This window comes from Lissotriton vulgaris, chromosome 4_1, assembly GCF_964263255.1.
Source record: "Lissotriton vulgaris chromosome 4_1, aLisVul1.2, whole genome shotgun sequence".
Classification (NCBI taxonomy): Eukaryota; Metazoa; Chordata; class Amphibia; order Caudata; family Salamandridae; genus Lissotriton; species Lissotriton vulgaris.
The window spans coordinates 1,587,987,950-1,588,014,787 of record NC_141691.1 but is presented as its reverse complement, the minus strand read 5'-3'; the positions used below and the strand labels follow the sequence as shown (position 1 = coordinate 1,588,014,787).

The window sequence follows — 26,838 nt, the reverse complement described above, 5'->3', positions numbered from 1 at the left end:
AGCCAAATATGATACAATTCTTGGCTAGTACTTGAAGCACTCTCTAATACTCTACCAAGTTAGCTCGTTTATGTTCCTTAGTCATCAGCGAGAGCTGGGAAAGGGCTAAGTCACGTGTAGGTCCAGGTTTCATCTGCACGTGAAACAACTTGTGGATTTCATAATGTCATTCTCTTTCCTCTACTGCTGTGTAGAAAATGTCTGAATCACAACTTCCTCAAACCCTCACCGAAACAACTGGCCTACACAAAGGTAGAAACATGCCCCAAATGTATTACAACAAATAAAACCATGTAAACACGCTGATATGAGATGTTTTAATCATTTGAAATGTCTAGCTTTAGATTGCAGATTACTATTTTACAAACTCTCTGAACAATATTCATCATACTTGAAATAAACTCTAGGAATATTTGACAATTGAAAATATAATCTTTTATAATTTTTTCTCTGAAGGGAAAATATTGTATAAATTCAAAATTTACATTGAAAAATATGAAAGAAATATACACAACTATACAGTTACTAAAGGTCATATGCAATTTTATGTTTTACTTTTTTGTCAGGAAAGTCACTTCCTTTTCTAAATACTAATGTTTTACAGCTTCTTGGCTTTTCTGGTGAAAGACTGAGAAGAAGAAATTACATGGAAGACAGTTAGTGTTGCAAATATGTCTCCAAGTCAAATAATAACATTTCTGGAAACGTGTTCAATGTTTCTGAGTATTACCTAATCTTCCTAACAGTCTACTTCTTCAACCATGAAAGTCTAGTCAGTGGCAGGTTATGCACCTTATGATAATTGTTGATTAATATGTTGTAATTTAATAAACAAAGTGTGATATGCAGGTAAGGATTAAACCAATGCTACAATTTATAGGCACAAGAAGCTATAAAAGTAATAATGCCCAAAAGTGAATGCAAGTGATAAAAACCACTGCATATGACCTTAAATGACTGGTTATTTAACTTTGTATTCTCCAGTTATGGGATTTTTGTCTCCCAGTCAGGTAGTATAATTATTAGAAGGAAATAATAACATAGTACAATTTTGTTTTTCTGAACACAGATTATACGAACGATAATTGCATAAGTACATAAAAACACGAAAGCCACTGCAAAGAGTTCTATTATGCACAATACATTAGCATTTGTTAAACAGCACTGCTATTGAACAAAAGCTAATCCTGGCGGACACTCCTTAATGTAAACGCAGATAAACATATCAGCGTATATTGAATGCATGTCATTCATTTCACTTTCTTTCTATAAAAATATTTTACTCACCAGCAGACTATATATTTGTAGTACAAACAAAGATGTTTAACCTCAGAGTAGTTTTTTTCAATATGCTTCCTATGTTAAAAGGCACTAATGGCGTATTCTCAAACTTGTGTGTGTTAAATGAAAACTTCAGCAAATGCTTAAGGCCAAGCTGGTATGTTTTTATTGGCAAGCTACTATTGAAACAAGTCTTCAGAGGGTGGTGCATAAGAGAATCCAACAAATGCATCATCTGCTTCCATGACGCTAGCATTCACTATTGAGAAGTCCGAGGATACACAAACAGAATATGGAACCATTTCATCTGTAAACTCTGGATCAAAGTTCCCAATATCATCTGGGCCAAACTAAAACATAAAGACAAACATCTTTATTAATAAAAAACCATAAATGCCACTGCAGTGTATTACATTTTCCCACTCAGATCTACACTTTGAGAGCACAATTTTAATGATTGGTCTTTTGGAGTATTTTCCAATAGACAGTTATTATTTTGTAAAATGTATTTATGAATGATGTATTGCTGGAAAAATCAAAAATAACTTTATTTCATACTACTGATGATTTTTATTTCGTAAATTACAGTTTATCATTTTTGGCTTATTCACAGCTTTTTTAATATGTTCAAATATTACAGTATTTGTTCAAATAATCAAAATTTAAAAACCTTTTCGCAGAAGAAATATAAAAGGAGGCTGGTTGCTAATTTAACATGTACTGCCCTTTTAAAACTTGGGTTTTGAGGTCTGTCTTGCAAAGTACATGTACAAACTTTATAATTGTAGTGCTGAAAGCTTGAAAATAGGACTTACATTGTGCATCCTGTTCATCAAATGCAACACATTATTTGGTGTTACTCTATTTTATTATTTTAACATTGAGAACAAAACAAAAAGATACATTTGGTCACACCCCTGAAATACTCTCACTAAACATGTCATCACCTAATAATGAAAATATGTCTTGCTAAATCACAAAGATGTTACATATCAACATACAAAATCTTTGTTGGGTTCAACGTAGCATAGAATTGTGGTTCTGAAAATTATGGGCCCTGCTATAATATGGTCCCGAGGTCCAACACTCGTGTCAGAAAATATCATCATACCATGATGAATTTGGTATCGGTAGACCGGTAATGATTAGGACATTACCCCTGTGCATTTGCGTCATGATCGAGCAATGCAATCACCTTAAAACAGTAGTTTCTGTCTCGAACTCTCGGGTTCCATTTTGTGAGCGGCATCCATCTTGTGGTTGCCCTTACATAGTCAATTGACCCAGGCCGAATTCGAGCTGAAAGGACACGTCCACCTTTCCTGACTCCTCTCTGACCTGGGCAAGCTGCCTTCACTGCCTCCAGCCAAACCTGTTCGGGCAGTCCCCAACCCAATGGCCGAGCGAGATTAACATCAAGGCACAACATGTCATAAACCATTCACTACATACAAACCACGCTTATCATACACACACCTGTCCCTGTTTCTTCTTTATGGCTAGTTTTACAAGGAGGAGGTGCCAGATTTTATTGGGGTTTCATCGATATCTGATGGTAGTTCTGGGCCTGGCCGGGTAATCTATCACGAACTGGACATACCAAAATATAGGCTGGCCATCATGACTATGCTTTTTCTTTGTTGTAAAAATATGTATATGTTTGCATCGTAAAAACAAAGAATTCTTGCCTGAAGTGTAATATTGTGTATAAAAAGAGAAGGCTGGCTCTGTAAAAACGAACAGTCTCCTGAGAATATACAAACCGTGCTGTTGTACTTCTAGGACGCTTGTTACTTGGTTGCAGCCAATAAAACTCGATCTTTGACATCACCTAGAAGACTCTTTGTTTCTGTGGTCCAGAACAGGAAGAACCAAGAGGTCTCTGGGTGTTGTTCCCCTGGCACCACCGGGTTCCTAAAAACCCGGTACCTCAGTTTGGGGCCCAACTCGGGGCGGTATCAAGCGGTGTCGGTCCAAGCCAGATGTTCGTGAGGAGCTTCGTGTGAAAATTCCAGAGGACGACCAGCCACTTCAGCGACCCCTGTATGTTGACGTGGTTCCGAAGGTCTTTGCTGCAAGGTTCCCCGCGTCCCTACGGCTACGAAGGACTGCTGCCCTGACTATCGCCCTGTTTTGGACCCATTGATGCTTGGTAGAGCGAAACGATAGACGAGTCTTCTAGTGACGTCATCGATCATCAATACTTCAGTTAAGTATAAGTGGAGCGTCTCCCAGTCCTTAGTTTGGTTCTTAGTTTTGGTATCCTCGAGATACACTTTGTTTGGAACTTACAAGCGCCAAAACCAAGGGATTCGTGTATTCACGAGACTATCGTAATCGATAATCCTTTGAAGTTTGAAGCTAGACTAGTGAGCGAAGATGCCTGGTCTTAGCAGACTTGGAAACTTGTTTTGTCTTGGTTGTAGTAGGGACTCCCGATTAGAGGATTCGTGTCCGGTTCCTCCAATTGGAACTCCAACATATCAGCTCTATGTAAAGCACGGAGTAGGCCCCATCACATACAATGACGTGTGGATAAAATACACCAGGAAAGATGGTGTTTTAAAATGGCCCCAATATGGTAGTTTCGATACAGAGATCCTAGATAATCTAGAGGTGAAACTGTTCAAGAAGAAAGCCCGGCCGGCGATGTTTGACTCTTTTCGCCTATGGCGCAAAGAAGCCAAACAGAAAGAAATTAAATTAGCAAAGAAAAATAAACGAGGTATGTCAATGGTACAAGCTGCCATTGCATTCAGGGATAATGAGGAAGAGCAAGAGTGAACAAATGCTTAGAAGTAAGAAGCTAGCAGTAGATAAATGCTACCCAGTGTTGCCACGTAGAGAACAAGGATCAACGGAGAAAATTGATAGCGATCCTCTAATGTCCCACTTGTTGAGTTCACCACCCCCCTACGCACAAGATGCTACTGCACCCCGCGACGCTTTGTTATACCGCGCCCCGGCGCACGAACACCAGTTCTTACTCAAGCACCAGCTCCTCTTCAGCTGGTTTCTACTCCTCGGGCGCAGCCCTCTCAAGGGCCGCCGCCTTCGCTACATACTCCATTTACTTTTTCTGCGACTTCGCCTACTGCTCCAATTGCTTATCCTGATCCTCTTTCTGCTACTGCCTCGACTTCTACTTTACATCAGCCTGTCTTTTCTGGCACATCTGCCATTCCGCCAGCTTCTCCTTCTGTTCGACAGAGAGTGGCGAATACTGTCACTGGTCTTTTCTCACCTTTCTTTGGGTCACCTAAGACGACCCCTAAAACTGAACGAAGACAGTTGCGGAGTCAACTGCCTGACTATCAAGAAAGAGAAGTACTGAATGAGTTAGCACGTAATTGGGTTACCAATACTGCAAAGTATGACACTCAGTCCGTTATGGAAGTCTTCAGTCAGTGGGAAGCATCTACACAGAGATATGTATTTGAACAGATGTGTGTATATCTCTGTGAAGATTTGAAGGGAAATGATCCAGAGTCCAACATGAATAAATTATTCCGTATGCAATTCAAGTTTGGGGAAGGCATGATTGTGGGTGCCGATGTTGAACCAGCAATCGACATGTTATTGTCATATAGGAGTAAGGGAAGCAATTCCCGATTACTGTCTGAGTATGACATGCCAGGTAGGAAAAAGGCTCGACAGTACCCCATGAGAGAAGTTCCTCCAGTTTGGAGGGAAGGTGATGCGAATGCGAATCCAGCAATTCCCCCGCATTTCCAGCGTGTATGGGTACATGTTCCCTGGAAAAGATCTGAAGTTTTAGTCCTGAAACAGACATTGCCTGATCCTCGCAAGAATCCTGCAGGGTATTATAAGGAGTTATCACAGACTGCCAGTTCCTGTATCATGAATCTAGCAGATATAGACATGTTGTTTGGAAATGTTCCACAGACTTTATGGGGAAAGATTCGTCATGCAGATCATGATCAAGAGTTAGGTGATACATGGGCTAATATTACTGCTGCTGATGCTACACAAGTTGGTGGCTCCAAGCCCGAGCCTTTAGTTGCAGAACTTCCTGGTAGAATTATCACGTATATGAAGACTTTAATGCCCGAATTGCGTGTGAATTGGGACAAGTTGTCTGCATGCAAGCAGAAGAAAGATGAGAATGTGTCTGACTTTTTCACGAGGTTTGAAGAGACTTTCGTCGATCATAGTGGTCAGGATATGGCTACCGAGGGTGGCCAAAGATTGTTTGTAGACAAATTTGTACATAATCTACTTCCTGAATTATGTAATAAATTGAAAGATTCAGAAAGTGCTTGGGCTGTTTCCACGTCAGCGCAGATTTTAGCCACAGCCCAGTACTATGAAAATAGGCGCAAAGACGAGCTAGAGAAGGCAGACAAAAAGACTAAAGATTTGAAAACTAAAGTCCTTCTCCAGCAAGCCTATCCGCCTTGTACTGCTAATCAGCACGATTATCAGCAACCTCAGCAGTATTTGAGAAACTCTCAAAGAAATGAGTCTTCTCAGCAGCGTTTACCCTATGGTCCGAATCAGTGTGCGTATTGTAAGGAAGAAGGTCATTTCAAGAATAGTTGTCCAGCTTTATTGCGACATTTGAATGGTGTCTCTGGTGCAAGGGGTAGAGGTGTTCAACAGGCTCCTAGAGGCAGGGGCCGTGGAAATTTCCCCCAGAATGCTTGTCCTTTTCCGCCTCAGAATTCCATGAACAGCTTTGACCAACAGAATAATGCGTCTTCTAGGACAGCTCAGTACTATGCTGATGACTACTATGCAGAGAACGAGAATGAGGGTAATGATTGCTAGGACAGCCACGGACAAAGAGAGGGAGTTGTTTCAGTTCCAGTAGATCAGAATGGTCCTTATGTTGAGCTGATTACATCAGGTGTGTCAGAGCCTTTTCTGCTGGATACTGGTGCTACAAAAAGTTCAATTATGCACTCAAAACTTCCTGGCGCACCTTTGTCTGGCGAAATGAATGTTTCAGTACGTTTTTCTGGCGCCCCGGTTAGGAACCTGATCTCTACTCCTATGCCCCTTTCTGTTGGGCCATGTGAATTAGAAGCACCCCTCATTCTTACAACAGGTTGTGGTGAAAACTTGTTAGGATTGGATCTGTTAAAGAGATTATATGCGACTTTGTACTGTTCTCCTTCGGGAGTACAACTTACCCTAGGTAAGAAAGTGGTTTCTCCAATGTATTTGTCAAGGGAAAATATTCCAACAGAATTGTCTTGTCTTCCAGATATACTTTGGGCTACTGGTTCTAATGATGTGGGTCTTTTGGAAATAGCGCCATATGTTATAACGTTGAGAGCCAATGTTAGATTGTCACGTATTCCCCAATACAAGATCTCTAGCGACGGTGAAAAAGCGTTGTTAGCAATAATTTACGATCTGATTGAGAAAGATGTCATTGAAGAGACAACAGGTAACGTTTGTAACAGTCCTGTTCTGCCAGTTTTGAAGCGAACTGATCCCTCCCAACCACCTGTGTACAGATTTGTGATCGACCTTAGAGAAGTGAACAAGATTGTTGTGCCACAGTTTCCAGTTGTTCCCGATATCACTGCCTTATTGACCACGGTTCCAGCTTCAGCCACTTGGTTCTCGGTGATTGACTTGAAGAATGCTTTCTTCAGCATCTCTATTGCCGAGGAGAGCAGAGATATTTTTGGTTTCAATTTAGGAGGACGAAGCTTCTGCTTCAAACGCGCTCCTCAGGGTTACTGCGAAAGTCCATCTATTTTCAGTCAGGCTCTGAAATCAAAGCTTGACACGATTGTTCTACCTGATGGTGCGACGCTTATTCAGTACGTAGACGATTTGCTACTCGCCGCAGATACTGAGGAGATTTGCAAACAAGCCACTTTGTCATTGTTGCGTCATTTATGTGACATGAAGCACAAAGTATCTCTTTCGAAATTGCAATTTTGTCGACAAGAAGTGACCTACTTAGGTCACATCTTATCGAAGGAGGGAAGGAGACTGACCCCAGAAAGAATACAGGCAATTGCAAAATTGAGTGTCCCAAGGACACAGAGAGAAGTGCGTGCTCTCTTGAGCATTACATCATATTGCAGACAATGGATACCAAATTTCTCATTGGTGGCCAAACCTTTGGTGGCATTAACTTGCAAGGATACCCCGAAACCCATTCCGTGGTCTGAAGAGTGTCATTGCGTGATGCATTGTGTTCGGCTCCTGTGTTGGGTAACCCCGACTATAGCAAGCCTTTTACATTGTAAGTCCATGAGAAGGAAGGTTGCGCATTATCAGTCCTGACACAATCCTTTGGGGACAAACAGTGTTCATGCGCGTACTTTTCAGCAACTCTAGATCCCGTAGCTAAGGCATTGCCAAGTTGCTTGAGGGCCACTGCGGTAGCAGCTGTCTGTATTCAACAGTCTGCTGGGTTAGTAATGAATAATACACTAATAGTTATGGTCCCACATGCAGTAGACATTTTGCTAAACAGAACAAGGACACAGCACTTAACTAGTGCCCGACTGTCAAGTTATGAGCTGACACTGTTAGCGAGTCACATACACATAAAGAGGTGTGATACACTCAACCTGCCATGTTATTGCCCATTCCAGCAGAGACAGATGAGGTCGAACGACATGACTGCTGTTTTAGGACAGAAGAAGAGACAAAAGGGAGAGTAGACTTACAGGACACTCCTCTTCCTGAATGTAATGATGCTTTATGGGTTGATGGTTCATGTTTCAAGTTGCCGAATGGTGATACGACTGCAGCATATGCTGTGACGACTTTGCACACGATTGTTGAAGCGGCACGTATCCCACACAATTCTGCGCAAGCAGCAGAGTTAATTGCACTTACAAGAGCATGTGTGTTGGCAAAAGGAAAACGAGTGAATGTGTACACAGACAGCCAATACGCCTTTGGCGTGGCTCACAGTTTTGGGCGATTGTGGCGTGAACGTGAGTTCTTGACATCGCATGGCACAAAAATTCAACATGGTCAGCTAGTTAATGAGCTTCTCGAGTCACTGACCTTGCCACTACAAGTTGCGATTGTGAAATGCAGTGCACACAAAAAGATTCAAGATGATGTTGGTCGTGGGAACGCATTTGCAGATGAAGTTGCAAAAGAGACTGCGAGGAATGTGTTGAGTCGAATGTACGTGGCAGGTCCCGCGAGATGGATTGGTGATGTTGGCATGTGTGAGAACACAATTGAGAGTGTGAAGTCTATACAATCCGAGGCCACTGAGAAAGAGGTGAATGAATGGAGAGAAAGCAAAGGTAGATTGGATGTGAATGGTTGTTGGGTCGAATTATCAGAGCATCAGAGATGGCTTTTACCCGACGCGTATGTGCTTGCAGTGGTGACAATGGCTGGCTCATGGGATGGCTCACATCAGTGTGAAAGGGATCTGTAAGTTGTTGGCTCCAGAATGGCAGAATAGTGGAATCCCTAAATGTGCAGAGAATGTGGTCAAGAACTGTATGGTGTGTCTGAAGTACAATCCTGGCAAGGGAACTCCAACTCCAGCTGGTCATTTTGCGCCTCCAACATATCCGTTCGAGGTTTTGCAGCTAGATTTCATCCACATGGAGAGGTGCAACAATCTAAAATACGTACTCGTTGTTGTTTGTGCCTTTTCCAGGTGGGTGGAAGCACATCCCCTTAAGGACAATACTGCCTTGTCCACAGCTAAAGCCCTTGTCAAGGAATTCTTCCCTAGGTTCGGAATGCCTCGAATGGTCTGGAGTGATAATGGGAGTGAATTCGTGGGACGAGTGATGAAGAGAGTGTGTGAGAGTCTAGGCATACGCCAGAAGTTCCACGCTGCAAATCACCCCCAATCAGCTGGATTAGTAGAGTGCTATAACGGCACTCTCAAGTTGAAATTAGCCAAGATCCAAGCCAGCACAGGCCTTAAATGGCCTGACGCCCTGCCTTTGGCACTCCTATCTACCAGAATGACTGTTCATTCTAGAATGGGACTTAGTCCCCACGAAATCGTGTTTTGCCGACCGACCAACATATGGGGAGTGCCAAGTCCCAAAAAGCTCAGTGAGATAGTCCACCCTGTACTGCTTGACTATTTGCACGAATTGACAACTAAATTGCGTGTTTTACACCAACAGGTCCACAGTTCCTCTCCGCCAGCGTCTGATGATCCAGGACACACAATTGAACCTGGCACCTGGGTGCTGGTGCGAAACTTTCAGCGAACAAAGAACGAACAGCCCAGGTGGACCGGCCCACACCTCGTCCTTCTTTCCACAGGATCAGCCGTTCGGGTGGAAGGAAAGAAGAACTGGATCCACGGGATCCATTGCAAACGGATCCCTCTACCTCTGCCCTATGACCGGTGGGTCCAGGAGGGTGTCGCCAAATCAGAGACTGAACTTGTGCCACGATTTGTAACCTTCAGTGATGCACGTTTGAAAGGAACTGCTACAGAAAAGGAGAGTGATAATATTCTGCAAGGATTTGTGCCACCGTCAATGCAGTTGGACACTACAGAACCTGAAATATTGTTTGAAGACCACACCATACCAGGAAAACAACGATATAATCTGAGGCCAAGAAAAACGAACTAATAAAAATAAACTAATAAAGTCTTCTTTCCCCAAGAACTATTTTTGATTGTGCAGCTCTCTCATCCAGGAACCTTGCTCATTTTTGATTTTCGAACCGCCATCCGGTTCTGCTGCTAGGGTCGCGGTTGCCACAGTCTTTTGAGTGCAGCTGGAGACGGTTAGGTCGACAGTTCTGGTTGGTCTAAGGGAGTTACCCTGGACTGAACAGAAGCACTCTTTAGCAGAATCAATCTCCCACCGCGGGCAGCAACTTAGAGGATGGAGTTTCCAAAGATGGAGAGACCTGCCAGATCGGCGAACTTTGAAAAGAGAGTATGCACTGTAATGGCAAAGACACGATTTTTAGTAATATGTATTTTAATGTTGTGTAACATAATGATGTTTTTGATTGGCTATACACTATTCACTTTTCGAGTTTCATTTGCATACACTACGCAGCCCACACCTCCTCCTACTGTTTCCCCGCACTCTTTTCACCCTCTGCCTGAACACGAGTCTGCCAGAAGATTAGAATTTGGCTACCATGGTTCTCTGTGGGCATTTCGAGCAATGTTCCTGTTTGCCCTCGAACCATATGTCCCAGGGAAAAACTCAAGCAACAAGGCACTGGTGGCGGGAATTAGAAATATGAGTAGGGATGTCGACACATATAAAACGATTCCCAGAGATGAATTGACGCCTTACAGCAGATGGAATATAACCCAATATGGAATTTCCTTGACTGAGAGTCAGAAATCAAAGAAATCCTCCCCAATCTGGATAGTACCCCACCAAGGTCACCTATGTCTGCAGGGAAATGGCAAAAACCCTGGAGCTCAGTTAGGGAAGAGTGTCTGTACTGAGACTTACGTTTTCTCGTCTCAGACCTCTCCTTCATTCCTAGCAGCTAAGGGTACCTACTTCGTCTGCCACGATAGAGCGTATACATGGTTGCCCCCTGACTTCTCGGGCACATGTTTTATCTCGTTTCTGCTGCCACCCACCTACACGGCCGAGGCAGATTACCATCGGACAAGGACAGTTAGGGGTGTCGTGAGTAAAGACGACACTGCGGAACAGGAGTTTGGAGATTTCGCAAAAGGTTTTCTGCGGTTTTGGGGGCCTATGGTGAACAGCAGGAACATTCACCAATTGACGAGGTTAGTTGAATCTGCCGCGATTGAAACGGCTGGTGCCCTTAGTAACTTGACTGCGGAGCTCCAGTCGGACCGCCTTATGACTCTTCAGAACAGGGTTTCCCTAGATGTCATACTTGCAGACCGTGGTGGGGTATGTAAACGGATCTAATCCAGTTGCTGCATTTTCATCCCTGACAATGCTCCAACAGTATACCAGGCCATCTCCAAACTGCACAAGATCTCGGAGTCCATTCATGTGGACAAAGGAGACTGGTCCTTGCTGGGGTGGTTCTGGGAACTGATATCTGCTTGGGGATGGAAAATTCTGATATTCATTGGAATGATCTTAGCCATTCTGTTTATGTTCTGCCTGTGTGTGCAGTGCGCTCCTGCAATATGTGGCCTCTGTGCTACATCATGTGTAAGGAAGCCTGTGTCCAGGGACGAACTGAGCAACAGGATGATGCTACAGCAGCATCTCCATGACTTCATGAATACAGATTTGGACTCAGATTAGCATGAGTTATTGCCTATATAAGGGCAAAAGGAGGGTCTGTGGTTCTGAAAATTATGTGCCCTGCTATAATATGGTACTGAGGTCCAACACTCGTGTCAGAAAATATCATCATACCATGACGAATTTGGTATTGGTAGACCGGTAATATCTGAAAGAGACACGTTAGTGATAGATTCCTTACCTTAGAATAACCCCAGGCGTCAGACTGGATCCGGAAAGTTTTGCGTAGCAGTACTCTTGCGCGTCGGTAGGCGTCGTCTGCGGCTCTGCGTCCGTCGTGGGCGCCGTGATGACGTCGTTGGAGTACTTAGATGCCGCCTCCGCGTGCTGACGTCAGTTCTTCTTTTTTCCGCGCCAGCCAGCGCAGATCTGGAAAGAGCAGTTCCCTAGTCACTTTTTGACTAGACTTTTGTGATCTTTTTTGATCCATTTCGAAGTCTTTACGACTCCGACGGTGCCGTTAGGGATGCCCGGCTTCAAGCATTGCGACGACTGCGACCGTACGATGTCGGTCACGGATCCCCACCGCTTGTGCCTGATGTGTTTGGGCGTCGACCATGACGACGAGGCCTGCTCCGACTGTCGGGCCCTCTCGAGGAAGGCCAGGCGGGAGCGGTCCCGCAGGCGACTCGAGATCCGCCAGCCGGCCCCGCGCCGTGTGAGGTCCCGGTCCCACGGGAGGTCGAGGGACAGGTCGCGGGGACGGAGCCGTCACAGCTCCGGGAGTCGGCGCCACTCCTCCGGGTCCAAGTCGTCAGGTAAGAAGCATAAGAAGTCAAAGAGACATCATCGCTCTTCTGACTCCCCGCGACGCTCGCGCGATGCGGCCAGGGGTTCGGGTGACACCGCCCACGAGGCTCCTCGTGAGTCGCGTTCGGCCCCATACCCCCCGGTCCCTGGGCTGAACGCGACGCCGGAGGAGATCGAGCGCTTCCTCATGGCCATGAGGTCCCTTTCTCCTCCGACGGGTTCCGCGGCGCCTTTGGGCCCAGTGAACCCGTCTGGGGGGCCGTAGCGGGTCGGGGGCTACGACCCCGAGGCCGTCGGGTGCTTCGGCCTCGACACCGCCGGCGCCTTCGGGCCCGGCGCCGCAGGGCTCCACGATCCCGACGCCGTCGGTGCCCTCGGGCTCGGCGCCGCAGGGTACAGCGGCCCCGGCGTCGTCGGTGCCTTCGGGCCCGGCGCCGCAGGGCGCGGCTGGGCCCTCGTCGGGCGATGGATCGTCACCGGTGGACCTTACGACCCCCCCGGCGTCGATCCGTGTGGTGTTCCCTCCGGCGCCGTCCTCGGGCGGCGCCGTCCCCGATGCCCTCTTTCACTGGGTTCCGACGTCGGGACGACGCCTACCGGCGCCGCTCTCGACGCCGTTCGGAGAATTTCAATTCTATGAACCCACCCCATTCACTTATGACCCTGAATCTCAGGAGATGGGGGACGAGGAGAATTGAGAGGGGTCTGAGGACCCTCTGACCAGGGAGTGTCAGTCTAACATGGACTGGACAGGAGACCTTGGGGAGGCCAGTGGCCTGGACACCTCTCCAGACACTGGATTTGTCTCTCCTCCTACCGTGGCTTCGGAGGAGGGTGCTACTTATAGTGTGGTGTTGACGAGGGCTGCTAAGGCCTTGGGCCTTGAGCTCCCCGTCGCGGCCGTGAGGACTAACCTCCTCACTGAGGTCCTTAAGCCGCAGTCATGCTCCATGGAGCCTCTGCTGCCGTTTAATGAGGCCTTGACGGACGTTCTTTTGGGCACTTGGTCCAGGCCCGCTACAGGTTCGCCTGTAGATAGGAACGTGGCCAGACGCCACCGCCCGGCCCCGGGCGACCCATGTTTCCTGTCCACCCACCCCACCCCCGAGAGTCTGGATATCCAGGCCTCTAACTCCCAGACCGCCTTCCCGACGGCTCCCCCCGATCGGGAATCCAAGAGGTACGAGGCCTACGGCAAAAAGGTATTCTCGTCCCTTAGCTTGGGACTGCGGTCTTCCAACACCGCATGCCTCTTGGGCCGTTACACCCACTCTCTGTGGGAAACGGTGGCGGAAGTGCTGCCAGAGTGTCCGTTGGAGGTACGGGCCAAACTCGGCCAAGCCCTAGTGGAGGGCCAGGACGCAGCAAAGTATTCAATCAGGTGCGGACTGGATACTACTGACTCGCTGGGCAGAGCGATGGCTACGACGGTGGCGATACGACGCCACGCCTGGCTGAGGTCCGCCAATTTCTCAGCAGACGTCCAAAATACACTCATGGACATGCCGTTTGATGGCCGTCGCCTCTTTGGCGACAAGGCAGACCACGCGCTTGAGCGCTTTAAGGACTCCAGGGCTACGGCCAAGTCCTTGGGCCTCTCGGCCCTGCGCCAGCAAATGGGTGCCTTTCGCTCCTTTCGTGGCCAAGGAAGGGGCGCCCCCACACATGCCGCCAGCCACTCGCCGCAAACTGTCGTCCAGCGCGGCGGCGGCCGTGGAAACCGCCGTGGAGGCGGTCGGGGAAACAGGCGGAGCCAGTCCACACCTGCCCCCGCAGCATCCGCCTCTAAACCCTCCTAGTCCGTGCTTTTCGGCCCATGTGACGCCAGTGGGAGGCAGGGTTCGCCATCACCACTCTCACTGGCGCACTGTCACTTCGGACAGGTGGGTGCTGCAGATCGTCCGTAGGGGCTACTCCCTCCCCTTCGAGACGACCCCTCAAGCCATGCCACCGCAACACCACCGCGTATCGGGGGATCACTTGCGGCTCCTGCAGGAGGAAGTTTCGGCCCTCTTGGCCAAGGGGGCCATCGAGCGCGTTCCTGGGCCAGAAGTAGGACGTGGTTGCTACTCCCAATACTTCCTGGTACCCAAGAAGGGCAAAGGGGGCCTACGCCCTATCTTGGATCTGAGGAACGTCAACGGCTTCCTCCGGAAGGAGAAGTTCAAAATGCTGACACTGGCTCAGGTCTTGGCTGCCCTAGACCCAGGAGACTGGATGTTAGCGTTGGACTTGCAGGACGCATATTTCCACATCCCCGTCCTGCCGGCCCACCGGCGTTACCTGCGGTTCACGGTAGGCCTCGAGCACTTTCAGTTCACCGTGCTCCCCTTCGGCCTTACTAGCGCCCCACGGGTGTTCACGAAGGTGATGGCGGTGGTCGCAGCTCATCTGCGCAGGTTAGGGGTCTCAGTCTTCCCCTACCTAGACGACTGGTTGTTGAAGGCGGGCTCGCCCCAGACAGTCGTCAGCCACCTCCAGACTACGGCGGATCTCCCGCACCGGCTGGGATTTTCCATCACTGTGCCGAAGTCACACCTGTGCCCCTCTCAGAAGCTCCTTTTCATCGGAGCGGTTCTCGACTCGGCACAGTTTCGGGTTTACCCGCCCGAACAGCGGGTTCGGGATATACAGGCTCTGATTCCGATCTTCGGGCCGTTATCCCGGGTTTCGGTCAGGTTGACGCTGCGGCTTCTGGGGCTGATGGCCTCCTGCATCCTTCTGGTGCATCACGCACGGTGGCGGATGCGGGCTCTGCAGTGGGACCTGAAGTTTCAGTGGGCCCAGCACCGGGGCAAACTGTCCGACCATGTCCTGATCTCGGAGGGCACTGCGAGACAGCTGCATTGGTGGCTCACGGACCGCGATTGGGTCAACGGCAGATCCCTCTCCCTTCCCCAACCGGAGCACGTAGTTGTGACGGACGCGTCCCTCCAGTGCTGGGGAGGCCACTTGGGAGAGGCGGAGATCAGAGGACTCTGGTCTCCGGCGGAGTCCCGGCTCCATATCAATCTGTTGGAGCTGCGGGCGATTCGTCTGGCACTGAAAGCATTCCTCCCGTCTGTCAGAGGGAGTGCAGTGCAGGTGTTCACGGACAACACCACCGCCATGTGGTACTGCAACAAACAGGGCGGAGTGGGGTCGTGGACCCTTTGCCAGGAGCCTCTGCGTCTCTGGCAATGGCTGGAACATCAGGGCGTGACTCTGGTGGTTCAACACCTGGCAGGTTCTCTGAACGCCAGGGCGGACGAACTCAGCCGTCGGTGCTCGATGGATCACGAATGGCGTCTGAACTCGGACATGGCGCAAGGCCTCTTTCTGCGATGGGGAGAGCCTTGGTTAGATGTATTCGCCACCGAAGAGAACGCGCAATGTCATCTGTTCTGCGCGTTGGAATTTCCAAGGCGGCACTCGCTCGGAGACGCTTTTCGTCACGAGTGGAGCTGCGGTCTGTTGTACGCCTTTCCGCCTATACCTCTTCTGCCCAGAGTGCTGAAGAAGATCAAGCGCGACCGGGCACAAGTCATCCTTGTGGCTCCGGACTGGGCACGAAGGTACTGGTATCCCGAGCTACTCAGTATGTCAGTCGATATCCCGGTTCGTCTGCCTCTTCAGGAGGACCTTCTGTCGCAGCAGCAGGGGACGATCCTCCACCCGAACCTGTCCAGTCTCCACCTCCATGCTTGGAGATTGAGCGGCGACAGTTGAGGCCATTTGACTTGCCTCCTGAAGTTTGCAACATCATTCTGGCAGCCAGGCGTCCCTCCACAAAGACGGTATACGCCTGCAGGTGGAACAGATTTGTGGCATGGTGCACAGCAAAGGCTGTGGATCCCCTCAATGCCCCTCTCTCTGAAGTTCTTCTCTTCCTTCTCTCTCTTGCCCAGCAGGGCTCTGCTCTGGGCACTGTCAAGGGCTATCTTTTGGCTCTTTCAGCCTTTCTGAGGCTGCCTGACCAACCGTCTTTGTTCAAGTCCCCTATCGTAAATCGATTCCTGAAGGGCATCACTCATACCTTTCCTCCTGTTCCCTTCGTGATGCCTCAGTGGGACTTGAACCTGGTTCTGACATTTCTGATGTGCGCTCCCTTTGAGCCACTTCACAACTGCCCTCTTCACCTTCTTTCTTTGAAGACTGCCTTCCTGGTAGCCATCACCTCTGCCAGGAGAGTGAGTGAGCTCCAGGCTCTCTCTTGTAAGCCTCCTTTCCTTTCAGTCCATCCGGACAAGGTTGTTTTGAGGAAGGTGGTCACGGCTTTCCACATTGAGCAGTCCATCACATTGCCCACCTTCTTTCCGCCTCCGCACCCCTCGAGAGAGGAGGAGAGGCTCCACCGTCTGGACCCAAAACGTGCGCTCTCGTTCTATCTGGATCGCACACGCCAGTTCCGGTTGGATGATCAACTCTTTATTGGGTACGCGGGCGCTAAGAAAGGGAAAGCGGTGCACAAACGGACCATCTCTAGATGGATTATCATGTGCATCCAGGCGTGTTACTCCTTGGCTAAGAAGGAACCCCCTGTTGGGCTGAGGGCTCATTCCACTCGAGCCACGGCCACTACAACTGCCTTGGGCCGAGGTGTGCCCTTGCAGGACATTTGCCAGGCGGCTACGTGGGCCTCGTTGCACACGTTTGCGCGGCACTACTGCCTGGACAGTCAAGTCCGGAGGGACGGCTACTTCGGCCGTTCCGTTCTCCGGGACTTTCTGGTGTAACTATTGGTTCGCAGACCCACCATCACGGGGATGGTATTGCTGGGGTATCTATTCTAAGGTAAGGAATCTATCACTAACGTGTCTCTTTCAGATGCACAAGTTACTACTTGTGTAACGATATATCTGTAAGAGACATTAGTTAGTGATAGATTCCTTACCGACCCACTCATCCTCCCCGTTCTGCGAACCGATATCTAGGGTTAAGGTCATCCCCTTTCAGGGCCCTAGTTTCTTGGCACCAGAGTCGGTTTTTGTCATGGCTCTGCGCTTCTGGCGCGGAAAAGCTGTGGCTAAGAACTGACGTCAGCACGCGGAGGCGGCGTCTAAGTACTCCGACGACGTCATCACGGCGCCCACGACGCCGACGACGGACGCGGAGCCGCAGACGACGCCTACCGACGCGCAAGGGTACTGCTACGCAAAACTTTCCGGATCCACTCTGACGCCTGGGGTCATTCTAAGGTAAGGAATCTATCACTAACTAATGTCACTTACAGATATATCGTTACACAAGTAGTAACTTGTGCGATTAGGACATTACCCCTGTGCATTTGCGTCATGATCGAGCAATGCAATCACCTTAAAACAGTAGTTTCTGTCTCGAACTCTCGGGTTCCATTTTGTGAGCGGCATCCATCTTGTGGTTGCCCTTACATAGTCAATTGACCCAGGCAGAATTCGAGCTGAAAGGACACGTCCACCTTTCCTGACTCCTCTCTGACCTGGGCGAGCTGCCTTCACTGCCTCCAGCCAAACCTGTTCGGGCAGTCCCCAACCCAATGGCCGAGCGAGATTAACATCAAGGCACAACATGTCATAAACCATTCACTACATACAAACCACGCTTACCATACACACACCTGTCCCTGTTTCTTCTTTATGGCTAGTTGTACAAGGAGGAGGTGCCCGATTTTATTGGGGTTTCATCGATATCTGATGGTAGTTCTGGGCCTGGCCGGGTAATCTATCACGAACTGGACATACGAAAATGTAGGCTGGCCATCATGACTTTGCTTTTTCTTTGTTGTAAAAATATGTATATGGTTGCATCGTAAAAACAAAGAATTCTTGCCTGAAATGTAATATTGTGTATAAAAAGAGAAGGCTGGCTCTGTAAAAACGAACAGTCTCCTGAGAATATACAAACCGTGCTGTTGTACTTCTAGGACACTTGTTACTTGGTTGCAGCCAATAAAACTCGATCTTTGACATCACCTAGAAGACTCTTTGTTTCTGTGGTCCAGAACAGAAAGAACAAGAAGAACCAAGAGGTCTCTGGGTGTTGTTCCCCTGGCACCACCGGGTTCCTAAAAACCCGGTACCTCAGAATACAAAGAAGCAGCACCCTTGCAATTACTCTCACTGATAAATCAGTAGCTGGCTAGAACACTTATATATATGTAATTAATGACAGCAATGCCAGACTGGAAGAAGAAAACATCATCTTCCCAAATGAGTCCAGCCTCCTGGATTTCCTATCTGGAGGGGCAGAAGGGAATGCGTCCTGGGAAGTAGAGACCTGCACCACCAAACTTTCTGGGGTGGGGTAGTGGCTGAGTAACTTTGGGTCGCCTGGAGCTGGGTGATGGCAGTGTGCAATCGTCCTCATCAGGAGCCCCTGTGCTAGGCTTGGACCATGCTCCTAGAAGGACATCCGTAAGTGCCTCATTAGAGGGCAACAGGAGTTCAGAGATGGGAGCCCCAGGTTGAAGCACTTCGGTCTGGAGATTAGTCCTGACCTGCACTGAGAGCAGCTCCAGTCCAAGGACCTCAGCTGCCCTCTTAACCACCATGGCATAGGACCCCCCTCCTCCGTAGCCACTGTAGGTGGAGAGAGCATGCCAGTGTCTGGGGAAGTATCCAGACCACTGGCTTCCCCAAGTTCCCCATACCAGCCCATAGGCCCCTCAGAGACATCCTGGTTCTCTAATGGGTCTCCAGATTCCTCCCATTCCTCTCCTGAACCTAGCACGTCCACAAAGTGCTCAGGCGACAACATAGAACCCCTGGACTCTGTCGATGTCGGAATCGGCGTCGCTCGACGCCGTTCCGGCTCTGTCCTCAGGGGTGAGGATGGGGCTTGCGCCTCTGATGGGCGCTGCCAACATCAAGGGCATCGACTTCGACGCCAGGGAAGGTCGCGTTGGCACAACCAGCTTCAAACCGGATCCGGGATCGGATCCCTGAAGCCCCACCAGTGCTGTGCCCGAAGCCGATGGCGTCGAACCCGATGGGGCTCCATCCGACACCACGGCGCCCGAGGGCTCTTTAACGAGCAGGAGTCGCTCTGGCTCCCGGAAAGGGAGAGAGGCGTGAAGTCGACGCTGGCTCAAGGTCTTCGGAGTCATCGCCTGACAGTCTGAACACGACTTTGAATCGTGGTTGTGTTCAAGACACCACAGACATACGCGGTGGGGATCAGTAACCAACATAATGCAGGAACAAGTCCTGCATGGTTTAAAACCTGTCTTCCTACCAGACATCCCTCGCACACAAAGTCATTCTCAGAAATATCGACAAAAGTAGAGAAAAAAGCCTCCCAAAAAGCGGCAGAGGGGTAGCTTTTTCTGAATCAGCGCTTAACTGGCGAGGAAAGAAAAGAACTGACGTCCGCACACCTGGGTTGTGCCTATGTTGGCACCGCAACGTTATAACCGACACCAACAACGTCACACGGAGCCAAATGGAGCCACCCGACATCACGCGCAAAGGGTATTGCTCAGCAAAAGTTTCCGGATCCAGCCTGATGCTTGGGAAATTCAAAGGTAAGGAATCTGCATCTAGAAGTCTCTATCAGATATACATGCTACTAGTGGGCTGGTAGCACTTATTATGCCACCACTTGAGTAGCCTTTGTCTAGGGCCTGCCATTGCAGCCTCTGTGTGCAGTTTGAACTGCCATTTGGACCTGACAAAATAAACTTTTTCCAGGCCTAAACCACCCCAACGATAAGCCCTAAAGAGCCCATAGGGCGGTGTTGAACTTGGCCCTATCTGCAAGATCATCACAAGACCTTTTGACTTCAACCTCCTGTTTTCTGAACCCGTTTTTGTTGGCTTTTCAAACTCTGCACATTTTACTACTGCAAACCAATGCTAAAGTGCTCTTGCCTTTAAACATGGTAGAATTGCCTTACACACAATTGGCACAGACCCTAGTAAAGTAGTACTGTATGTACCCAGGACCTGTAAACTAAATGCTATTAGTGGGCCTGCAGCACTTATTGTGCCACCCACTCAAGTAGCCTTTTTAAAAATGTCTCAGGCCTGCCATTGCAGCCTGCATGTACAGTGTTAAACTGCCATTTTGACCTGGTAAATGAAACCTTTTCCCAGGCCAAAACCTTCCTCTTTAATACACATACATAATTGCGAGGGTAGGCCATAGACAATCCAGAGGGCATGGTGCACTGTATTTAAAAAGTGTGACATACTTATTTCGTTTTACATGCTTTGGAAGTGAAAAACTCTTACATTTATTTTTCACTTGTGCAAGGCCTACCTCTCCCATAGGCTCACATTGGAGTTGTCTTATTACATTTAATAAGAGATAACTTCTAAATGGAAGCAGGTAACTAGGTCATGTTTGGTGTCTTTGGAATTCTAATGAAAATCCTCTCATGGTGAAATTGGATTTTTAAATTACAATTTTGAAATTGCCACTTAATTTTTTTTGTGGTACAAAAGGGGGTGGTGATGGACGGAGCAACTGAATCAATCAAACACTCACATCCAGTCAAAAGATCTGGGTTTAATCCATCACCGTTCTTTAGCCCACTCTGCCACCCCAGTTCAGACATGGCTATATGCAAATCAGTCTGACCCTGTGCCTCATGGGAACAGTCCAGCCCGAACTGCCAAGCCATGTCTTCCCTGGACCGGAAACAAGCTTCCGAGGACCGGTTTCTGGCATTCCAGCCGTCTTCAGAGCGGCTTGCTTGAATCCAGTAGCAAAGTGAGCAAGGGACTCACGTCTGAGCATACCCTGCCACACTTATGGCGGCCAAAAGCGGTACAAAAGGGGGTGGTGATGGACGGAGCATCTGAATCAATCAAACACTCACACCCAGTCAAAAGATCTGGGTTTAATCCATCACCATTCTTTAGCCCACTCTGCCACCCCAGTTCAGACATGGCTATATGCAAATCAGTCTGACCCTGTGCCTCATTGGAACAGTCCAGCCCGAACTGCCAAGCCATGTCTTTTCTGGACCGGAAACAAGCTTCCGAGGACCGGTTTCTGGCATTCCAGCCGTCTTCAGCCCGGCTTGCTTGAATCCAATGGCAAAGTGAGCAAGGGACTCACGTCTGAGCATACCCTGCCACACGTATGGCGGCCAAAAGCGGTACAAAAGGGGGTGGTGATGGACAGAGCATCTGAATCAATCAAACACACACAGACACATGGCTTGGCAATTCGGGCTGGAATGTTTCCATGAGGCACAGGGTCAGACTGATTTGCATACAGCCATGTCTGAACTGGGGTGGCAGAGTGGGCTAAAGAACGGTGATGGATTAAACCCAGATCTTTTGACTGGGTGTGAGATTTGATTGATTCAGATGCTCCGTCCATCACCACCCCCTTTTGTACCACTTAATTTTTTTGGGCATTTTCCTGCCTTAGCCATTTAGTATTTTGCAGGTTGTCTCTCGGACACATGACTGGTAGTAGCCGACAGTTGCGCTTTGTATATTCCACCTAGACAGCTATTCACAATAGAGAGCTTAGGTGTGCCTGGATGAGTCGTCACTGGAAGGACGGAGCTGGGCACAGCCTTACTTGCACTCAAAAAGGCTATGCCCTGTATCCACACAAAGGACTGCATACCCCTATTAGTTAGTTTGGAGCCAGGACAGCGAAAGTAGGATGCCTGTGCACTTCAAAGGGAAACCTTTAGAAGTTCCTCCCACTTCAAAGGAAGGCCCAGGCATAAACATTGGACCCCAGACACCAACTCTTCAGTACACTTTTGAACCTGTGGATACTCTGCCGTTAGGAAGGACTGCTGTGATGCTGAAAGGACTGCCACTCTACTGGGCTACTGCTCCGAAGTACTGCTGCCTTGTGGTGCTGACCTGCTGCCTGCTGGCCTCTTGTCAGGTAAGGACTGGACCTGCATCTATTGAACACAGGACCCCAGAGTGACTCCAAGGGCTAGTTGGCTGGCCTCCCGACTAGAGCCCCAGGAACAGAAGGCTCCAACCACCTTGAACACAGCCCCTCGACTCTGCCATCTGTGAGACCTACCCTGCCAAGTGGTGCTACCCCAGTCCTAGACCCTTGGAAGGGAGCCTGGCAGTGCTCCACTAACCCATCTGAAGATTCAGCAGAACAGATGCATCTCCTCTGATGCACTGTGAAATCCCAAGCAGAACCGATGCATCGCCTCGGCTGCAAGAATTCTCTCAGCGCAATGACTCTGCATCGACCTCTCGGCCCACATCGGAACTGGCGCTGTGCGAAGCTTCACCGACACTGGCCCTCGCATTGCAACTCACTTCTGGACGGTGATGCAGGTTCTCACATTGCAAACTCAAAGCTCTAGGGAACTGGCGCAACATCTCGACTGCGTGACACATCCTTGACACCAGCATTCACATTGTAAGCCCTCGGTGAACAGAACCTTGATGACGCAGGACGTCACAGTGCAGCTCCTTGGAACAAACAAATCGCTTCAGCTGCATACCTTGCAATGCTGTATCGCGGTCGACCTGAACTTGTGACTTTGCCCCGGTCTGGCCTGACCAGGTATCCATAGGAATGCTTTGAGCTTTTTGCTGATATATTCACTGAAATCTGTAAATGTGCATATCTTTGGTTCTACTGATTGGATTATTGTCGGGATGGTCTTTTTTATTAACATTAACTCTATTCGTCTAAATTGGTGTGGATTTTTTTCGTTTTCTATTTTCAATAAATTGCTGTTTAAAGTGCTGCATAAATACTTTACACATTGCCTCTAAGTTGAGCCTGATTTCTCTGTGCCAAGCTACTAGAGGGTTGAGCAAAGGTTAATTTGGATTTTGCTTGCGATTCCTCCTGAAAAGGATAGTGGTTGCTGCTTGAGTAGGGTTTCGCCACTACTCAAACAGTAGCCCAACCTCTCACGGGCAGGGTGCAGTGTATTTAAAAAGTTGGACATGTACTCGTATCTTTTACATGTCCTGATAGTGGGCCCACCAGAGAGAAATTCTGCAAGTCACAGAAAGAGTGCCCAACTCTAGAGGGCTTGAGGTGGCAAACGGAGACCCAGGCAGCAGGTGATATCTCTGGAGATCACTTTATCTATTGGGAGAATGACCTCCCATACAGTGAGCCTAAGATTCCAGGACCTGGGGCAGTCTGTGTGCTGATGGTCCCTCAGTGTTACAGGACCTGCCTACTGGCTTTGACTCATGATATACCCATGGCAAGACATCTGGGTAGAACAAAACCTTTGCCAGGTTGTCCCTCACTTCTTTTGGCCCCGTACAAAGACAGCCTCAAACACATTCTGCATGTCTGGTCTCATTTGCCAGGAAAGCAGGGAACAAGCTGAAGGCTTCCCTTGCCCGTCCGTTTGCACTCTCTTTGAAATGGTGGGCATCAACATTGTTCGTCCCTTGAACCCCAAGACAGTCTTTTTTTTTTTAAGTTTTTTTTTTATTGTTGCATTAATGTCATCATCACAATCGTACATGTGTTGTCATCATTATCAAGTCACATTTGTTCGTTTGCCCTTTTAGTATATATTTTGCATTGCAGTTTTTCTTTGTCTGAAATTCTATAACATTCAAAACTCCCCCATCCCCCGACCCCTAACACTTACAGAACTTACAAGTTATTCTCATTCTAGCAATATCTCATTTACCCGTTCCATGATATTTTTCTTCCCTTCCGTCGTTCCTCCCTCAATGCAGTGTGTGTGATGTATCATAGGGTCATAACGTGCTCAACACATATGCGGCGGTCTAATCCTATCTCCGGTGTTCCTCTCCCATATTGCCTTCTACAGCATAATTCTACTCTAAATGCTGCTTAGCGCTTGTTTCGAACTCCATCATTACAGAGTTCCATTCCAGTGAAATATGCGTTTTCCTGAGGCCTCTACGCTCCTCCCTTTGTAATTCCACTTCTTCCGCCTTTCCCCATCGCACCACCTCTCTAGACCAGGCCTCAATGTCTGGTGGTCTGGCTGACTTCCACTTCATCGCTATCGATCGTTTCGCTAACAACAGTGCCAGGTTCACAAAACGAGTAGCCACTCTTCTCTTCTTTTCCGTGTGACCTAGTCCCCGCATGCCGTACAACGGTGACGTATAGGGTCTGCCCGGGGCAATCACAGCTACAATCTCATGTATTGTTACCCAACAGTGTCCTATTTTGGGACGGTCCCAGAACATATGTAGAAGTCCTGCATCTCCCAAGCTACATCTGGGGCACGTGTCCTCCGCCTCTGGGAACATGGCGTGTAGCCGGTAGGGAGTTAAATATGCCCTATGAACTATCATTAGTTGAATAAATTTGAAATTAGGATTGCGCAAGACCTTTTTTGGGAACTGCAGGATCTTTTCCCACTCCTTGTCTCTTAGTCCTCGGCCTATGTCCCCTTCCCAGCGCTCTCGGATAGGTTGTAGTGAGACCGCCTTGTTAGTTCTAATGCCGTTGGTCAGCCACTTCGTCAAGTGACTGCCCGTCCCCATCAGATATTGCATAGTGAGTAGTGTATTCGTGTCCGGTTCTACACCGTCTCGTGCCCAGGTCGCCGTTATGTAACGTGTGACCTGTGCGTGTAGCAAAAACAATGTACCCGGGGTCTGATGTAAGTGTGTAAAGTCTGTGTGTGTCAAAATGTTGCCTTCCGAAAAGAAGTCCCCTATGTGCAGAACTACTGCATCATGCCATGGTCGCAGCTTTAATTCCGTTAGCGTGCCTGTCCCTAGGGGGAGCCCCAGTAGCGGTATTGTGGGTGCGTAAGACGAATTTGCGTTAGTGTATTTGACCGCTTTCCTCCAGTGTTTGATCGCAAGCCTGAGCAGAGGTGGTGCGGATCCGGGTATCTTAGCGTTCGGAAGTAATAGTCGGTGTATACTACCCCTATTCCTGTCGGCCTCCGTCATATTCAGTTCGTGAAGGTTACATTCTGCTAGCCAGTAGGCCAGCCACTGGAGCTGGCATGCATACCCATAAGCAATCAAGTCTGGTACTCCCATACCGCCCCTGTCTGTCAGTTGTAACTTGGCGAAGCTTATGCGTCGTCTGCCTGTACCCCATACCAATTCCGTTATTAGCGTGTTCATGGTTTTTAAAAAAGGGCATCGGGACCAGGATCGGCAGATTTGTGAAATAGTATATCAGTCTGGGTAGTATCACCATCTTCGAGATCGCTACCTTTCCCGCCACCGACAGTTGTAATGTGTTCCAGAAGTGCACTTGTGTCCTCAAGGTGCTGAGTGCCTTACCTAAATTACCCTCTAGTAGGTCCTGTGCGTTCCGGTATACCTGTACCCCTAAATACTTGAACGTCGTAGGTGCCATTTGGAACGTGTGCGGCGTGAACTGCAGGTGTGTGACTTCTAAAGTCCTATGAAAACAATACCCATACGATTTGGACTCATTGATTGTAAGACCCGATATTCCTCGGAAATCGCTGAAGATCTCCGGTAATGGATCTATATGGCTCGTCATGTCTTTGATAAATAATAATATGTCATCTGCGTAAGCTGATATTATGTGATGGGCAGCAAGTTTGGCTATCCCTTTTGTCATAGCCAGGGTTCTTACTTTAATTAATAGGGGTTCCAGGGCGAGTATGAATAGCAAGGGCGATAGTGGGCAGCCTTGTCGTGTACCCTTAGCTATTGCAAATTGTTCGGAGATACATTTATTGGTTCGGACACGTGCCGTGGGTTTGAGGTATAGTAGGTTCACCCACGCTATGTATTCTAGTGGTATACCGAATTTACCCATTACACAAACATATAATCCCATCTCAGGGAATCAAAGGCCTGTCTAAGGTCCAGAGAAATACACCCCTCAGTGCTATCCCCCATGTCGTCTTGTGTCATCAGCTGGCTCAATCTCCTTAGGTTCAATGCGGTACTCCTACCCGGCACAAAGCCACATTGGTCCTGGTGTATCAGGTCTGCGATATGTTGGGACAGTTGGGTCGCTAATATCTTACTAAGGATCTTGTAATCGGTATTTAACATGGACAGGGGCCTGTAGTTCTCTAGTTGTAAAGCGTCCCTGCCTGGCTTTAAGAGGGAGACTATTAGTGCCTGTAGTGTTGTATCTGGCAAGGCGTTGCCCTCCATCGCTTCCTTACACAGTGTATATAATCGTAGAGCTAGGATGTCAATGTACGTCATATAGACCTCGGTCGGTAGTCCGTCCGTCCTGGGTGCTTTGATCGTGGTAACGCTCTGATGGCCTGCCTGATTTCCGCTAGTGTTATGGGCTGCGATAGGTCATTTCGTTGTGTAGGCGTAAGCTGCGGGATGTGTATGTCCGATAGGAAGGACTCAAAGTCCTGGTCCGAAAGTGGAGCGTGTGGGCCATACAGTTCAGTGTAGTAATTTTTGAACGTATTATTTATATCTAATTGAGTCCATATTATCATCCCATGCTGATCTTTCACCTCTATTATAGGAACGCTCACCGGGGCGTGGCGTATTAACCGTGCTAATAGCGGACCCGCCCTGTCGGCCTGTGTGTGTTGCCTGCAAGTGTATTCCCTGTAATCTATCACCCTTAGCTCTTCTAATAATTCTGCGTGTTGAATATGGGCTTCTTGGAGTTGTGTGAGGTTGTCGTTCGTGCCCGCAGCCTCACTTTCAAGCATCGCCAGTTTATCCTCCACTTCCCTGAGCTTCTCCACTACTGTGTGTTTAACGCCCGCTTTTGTACTCAT

At 48.6% G+C, this 26,838-nt stretch overlaps 1 protein-coding gene across 3 annotated transcripts in view; it reads right to left on the bottom strand.

Annotated features, from left to right (window-relative positions):
* Positions 1–303: 303 nt before the first annotated feature.
* SGK3 (serum/glucocorticoid regulated kinase family member 3) overlaps positions 304–26,838 on the bottom strand; it is a 652,786-nt gene continuing 626,251 nt past the window's right edge. For all 3 annotated transcript variants that reach the window (XM_086965820.1, XM_086965822.1, XM_086965821.1), the window contains one exon: positions 304–1,631. In XM_086965820.1, the coding sequence (XP_086821946.1) occupies positions 1,461–1,631 (171 nt within the window). In that variant the 3' untranslated portion in view covers positions 304–1,460. The remainder of the gene's footprint in view (positions 1,632–26,838) is intronic.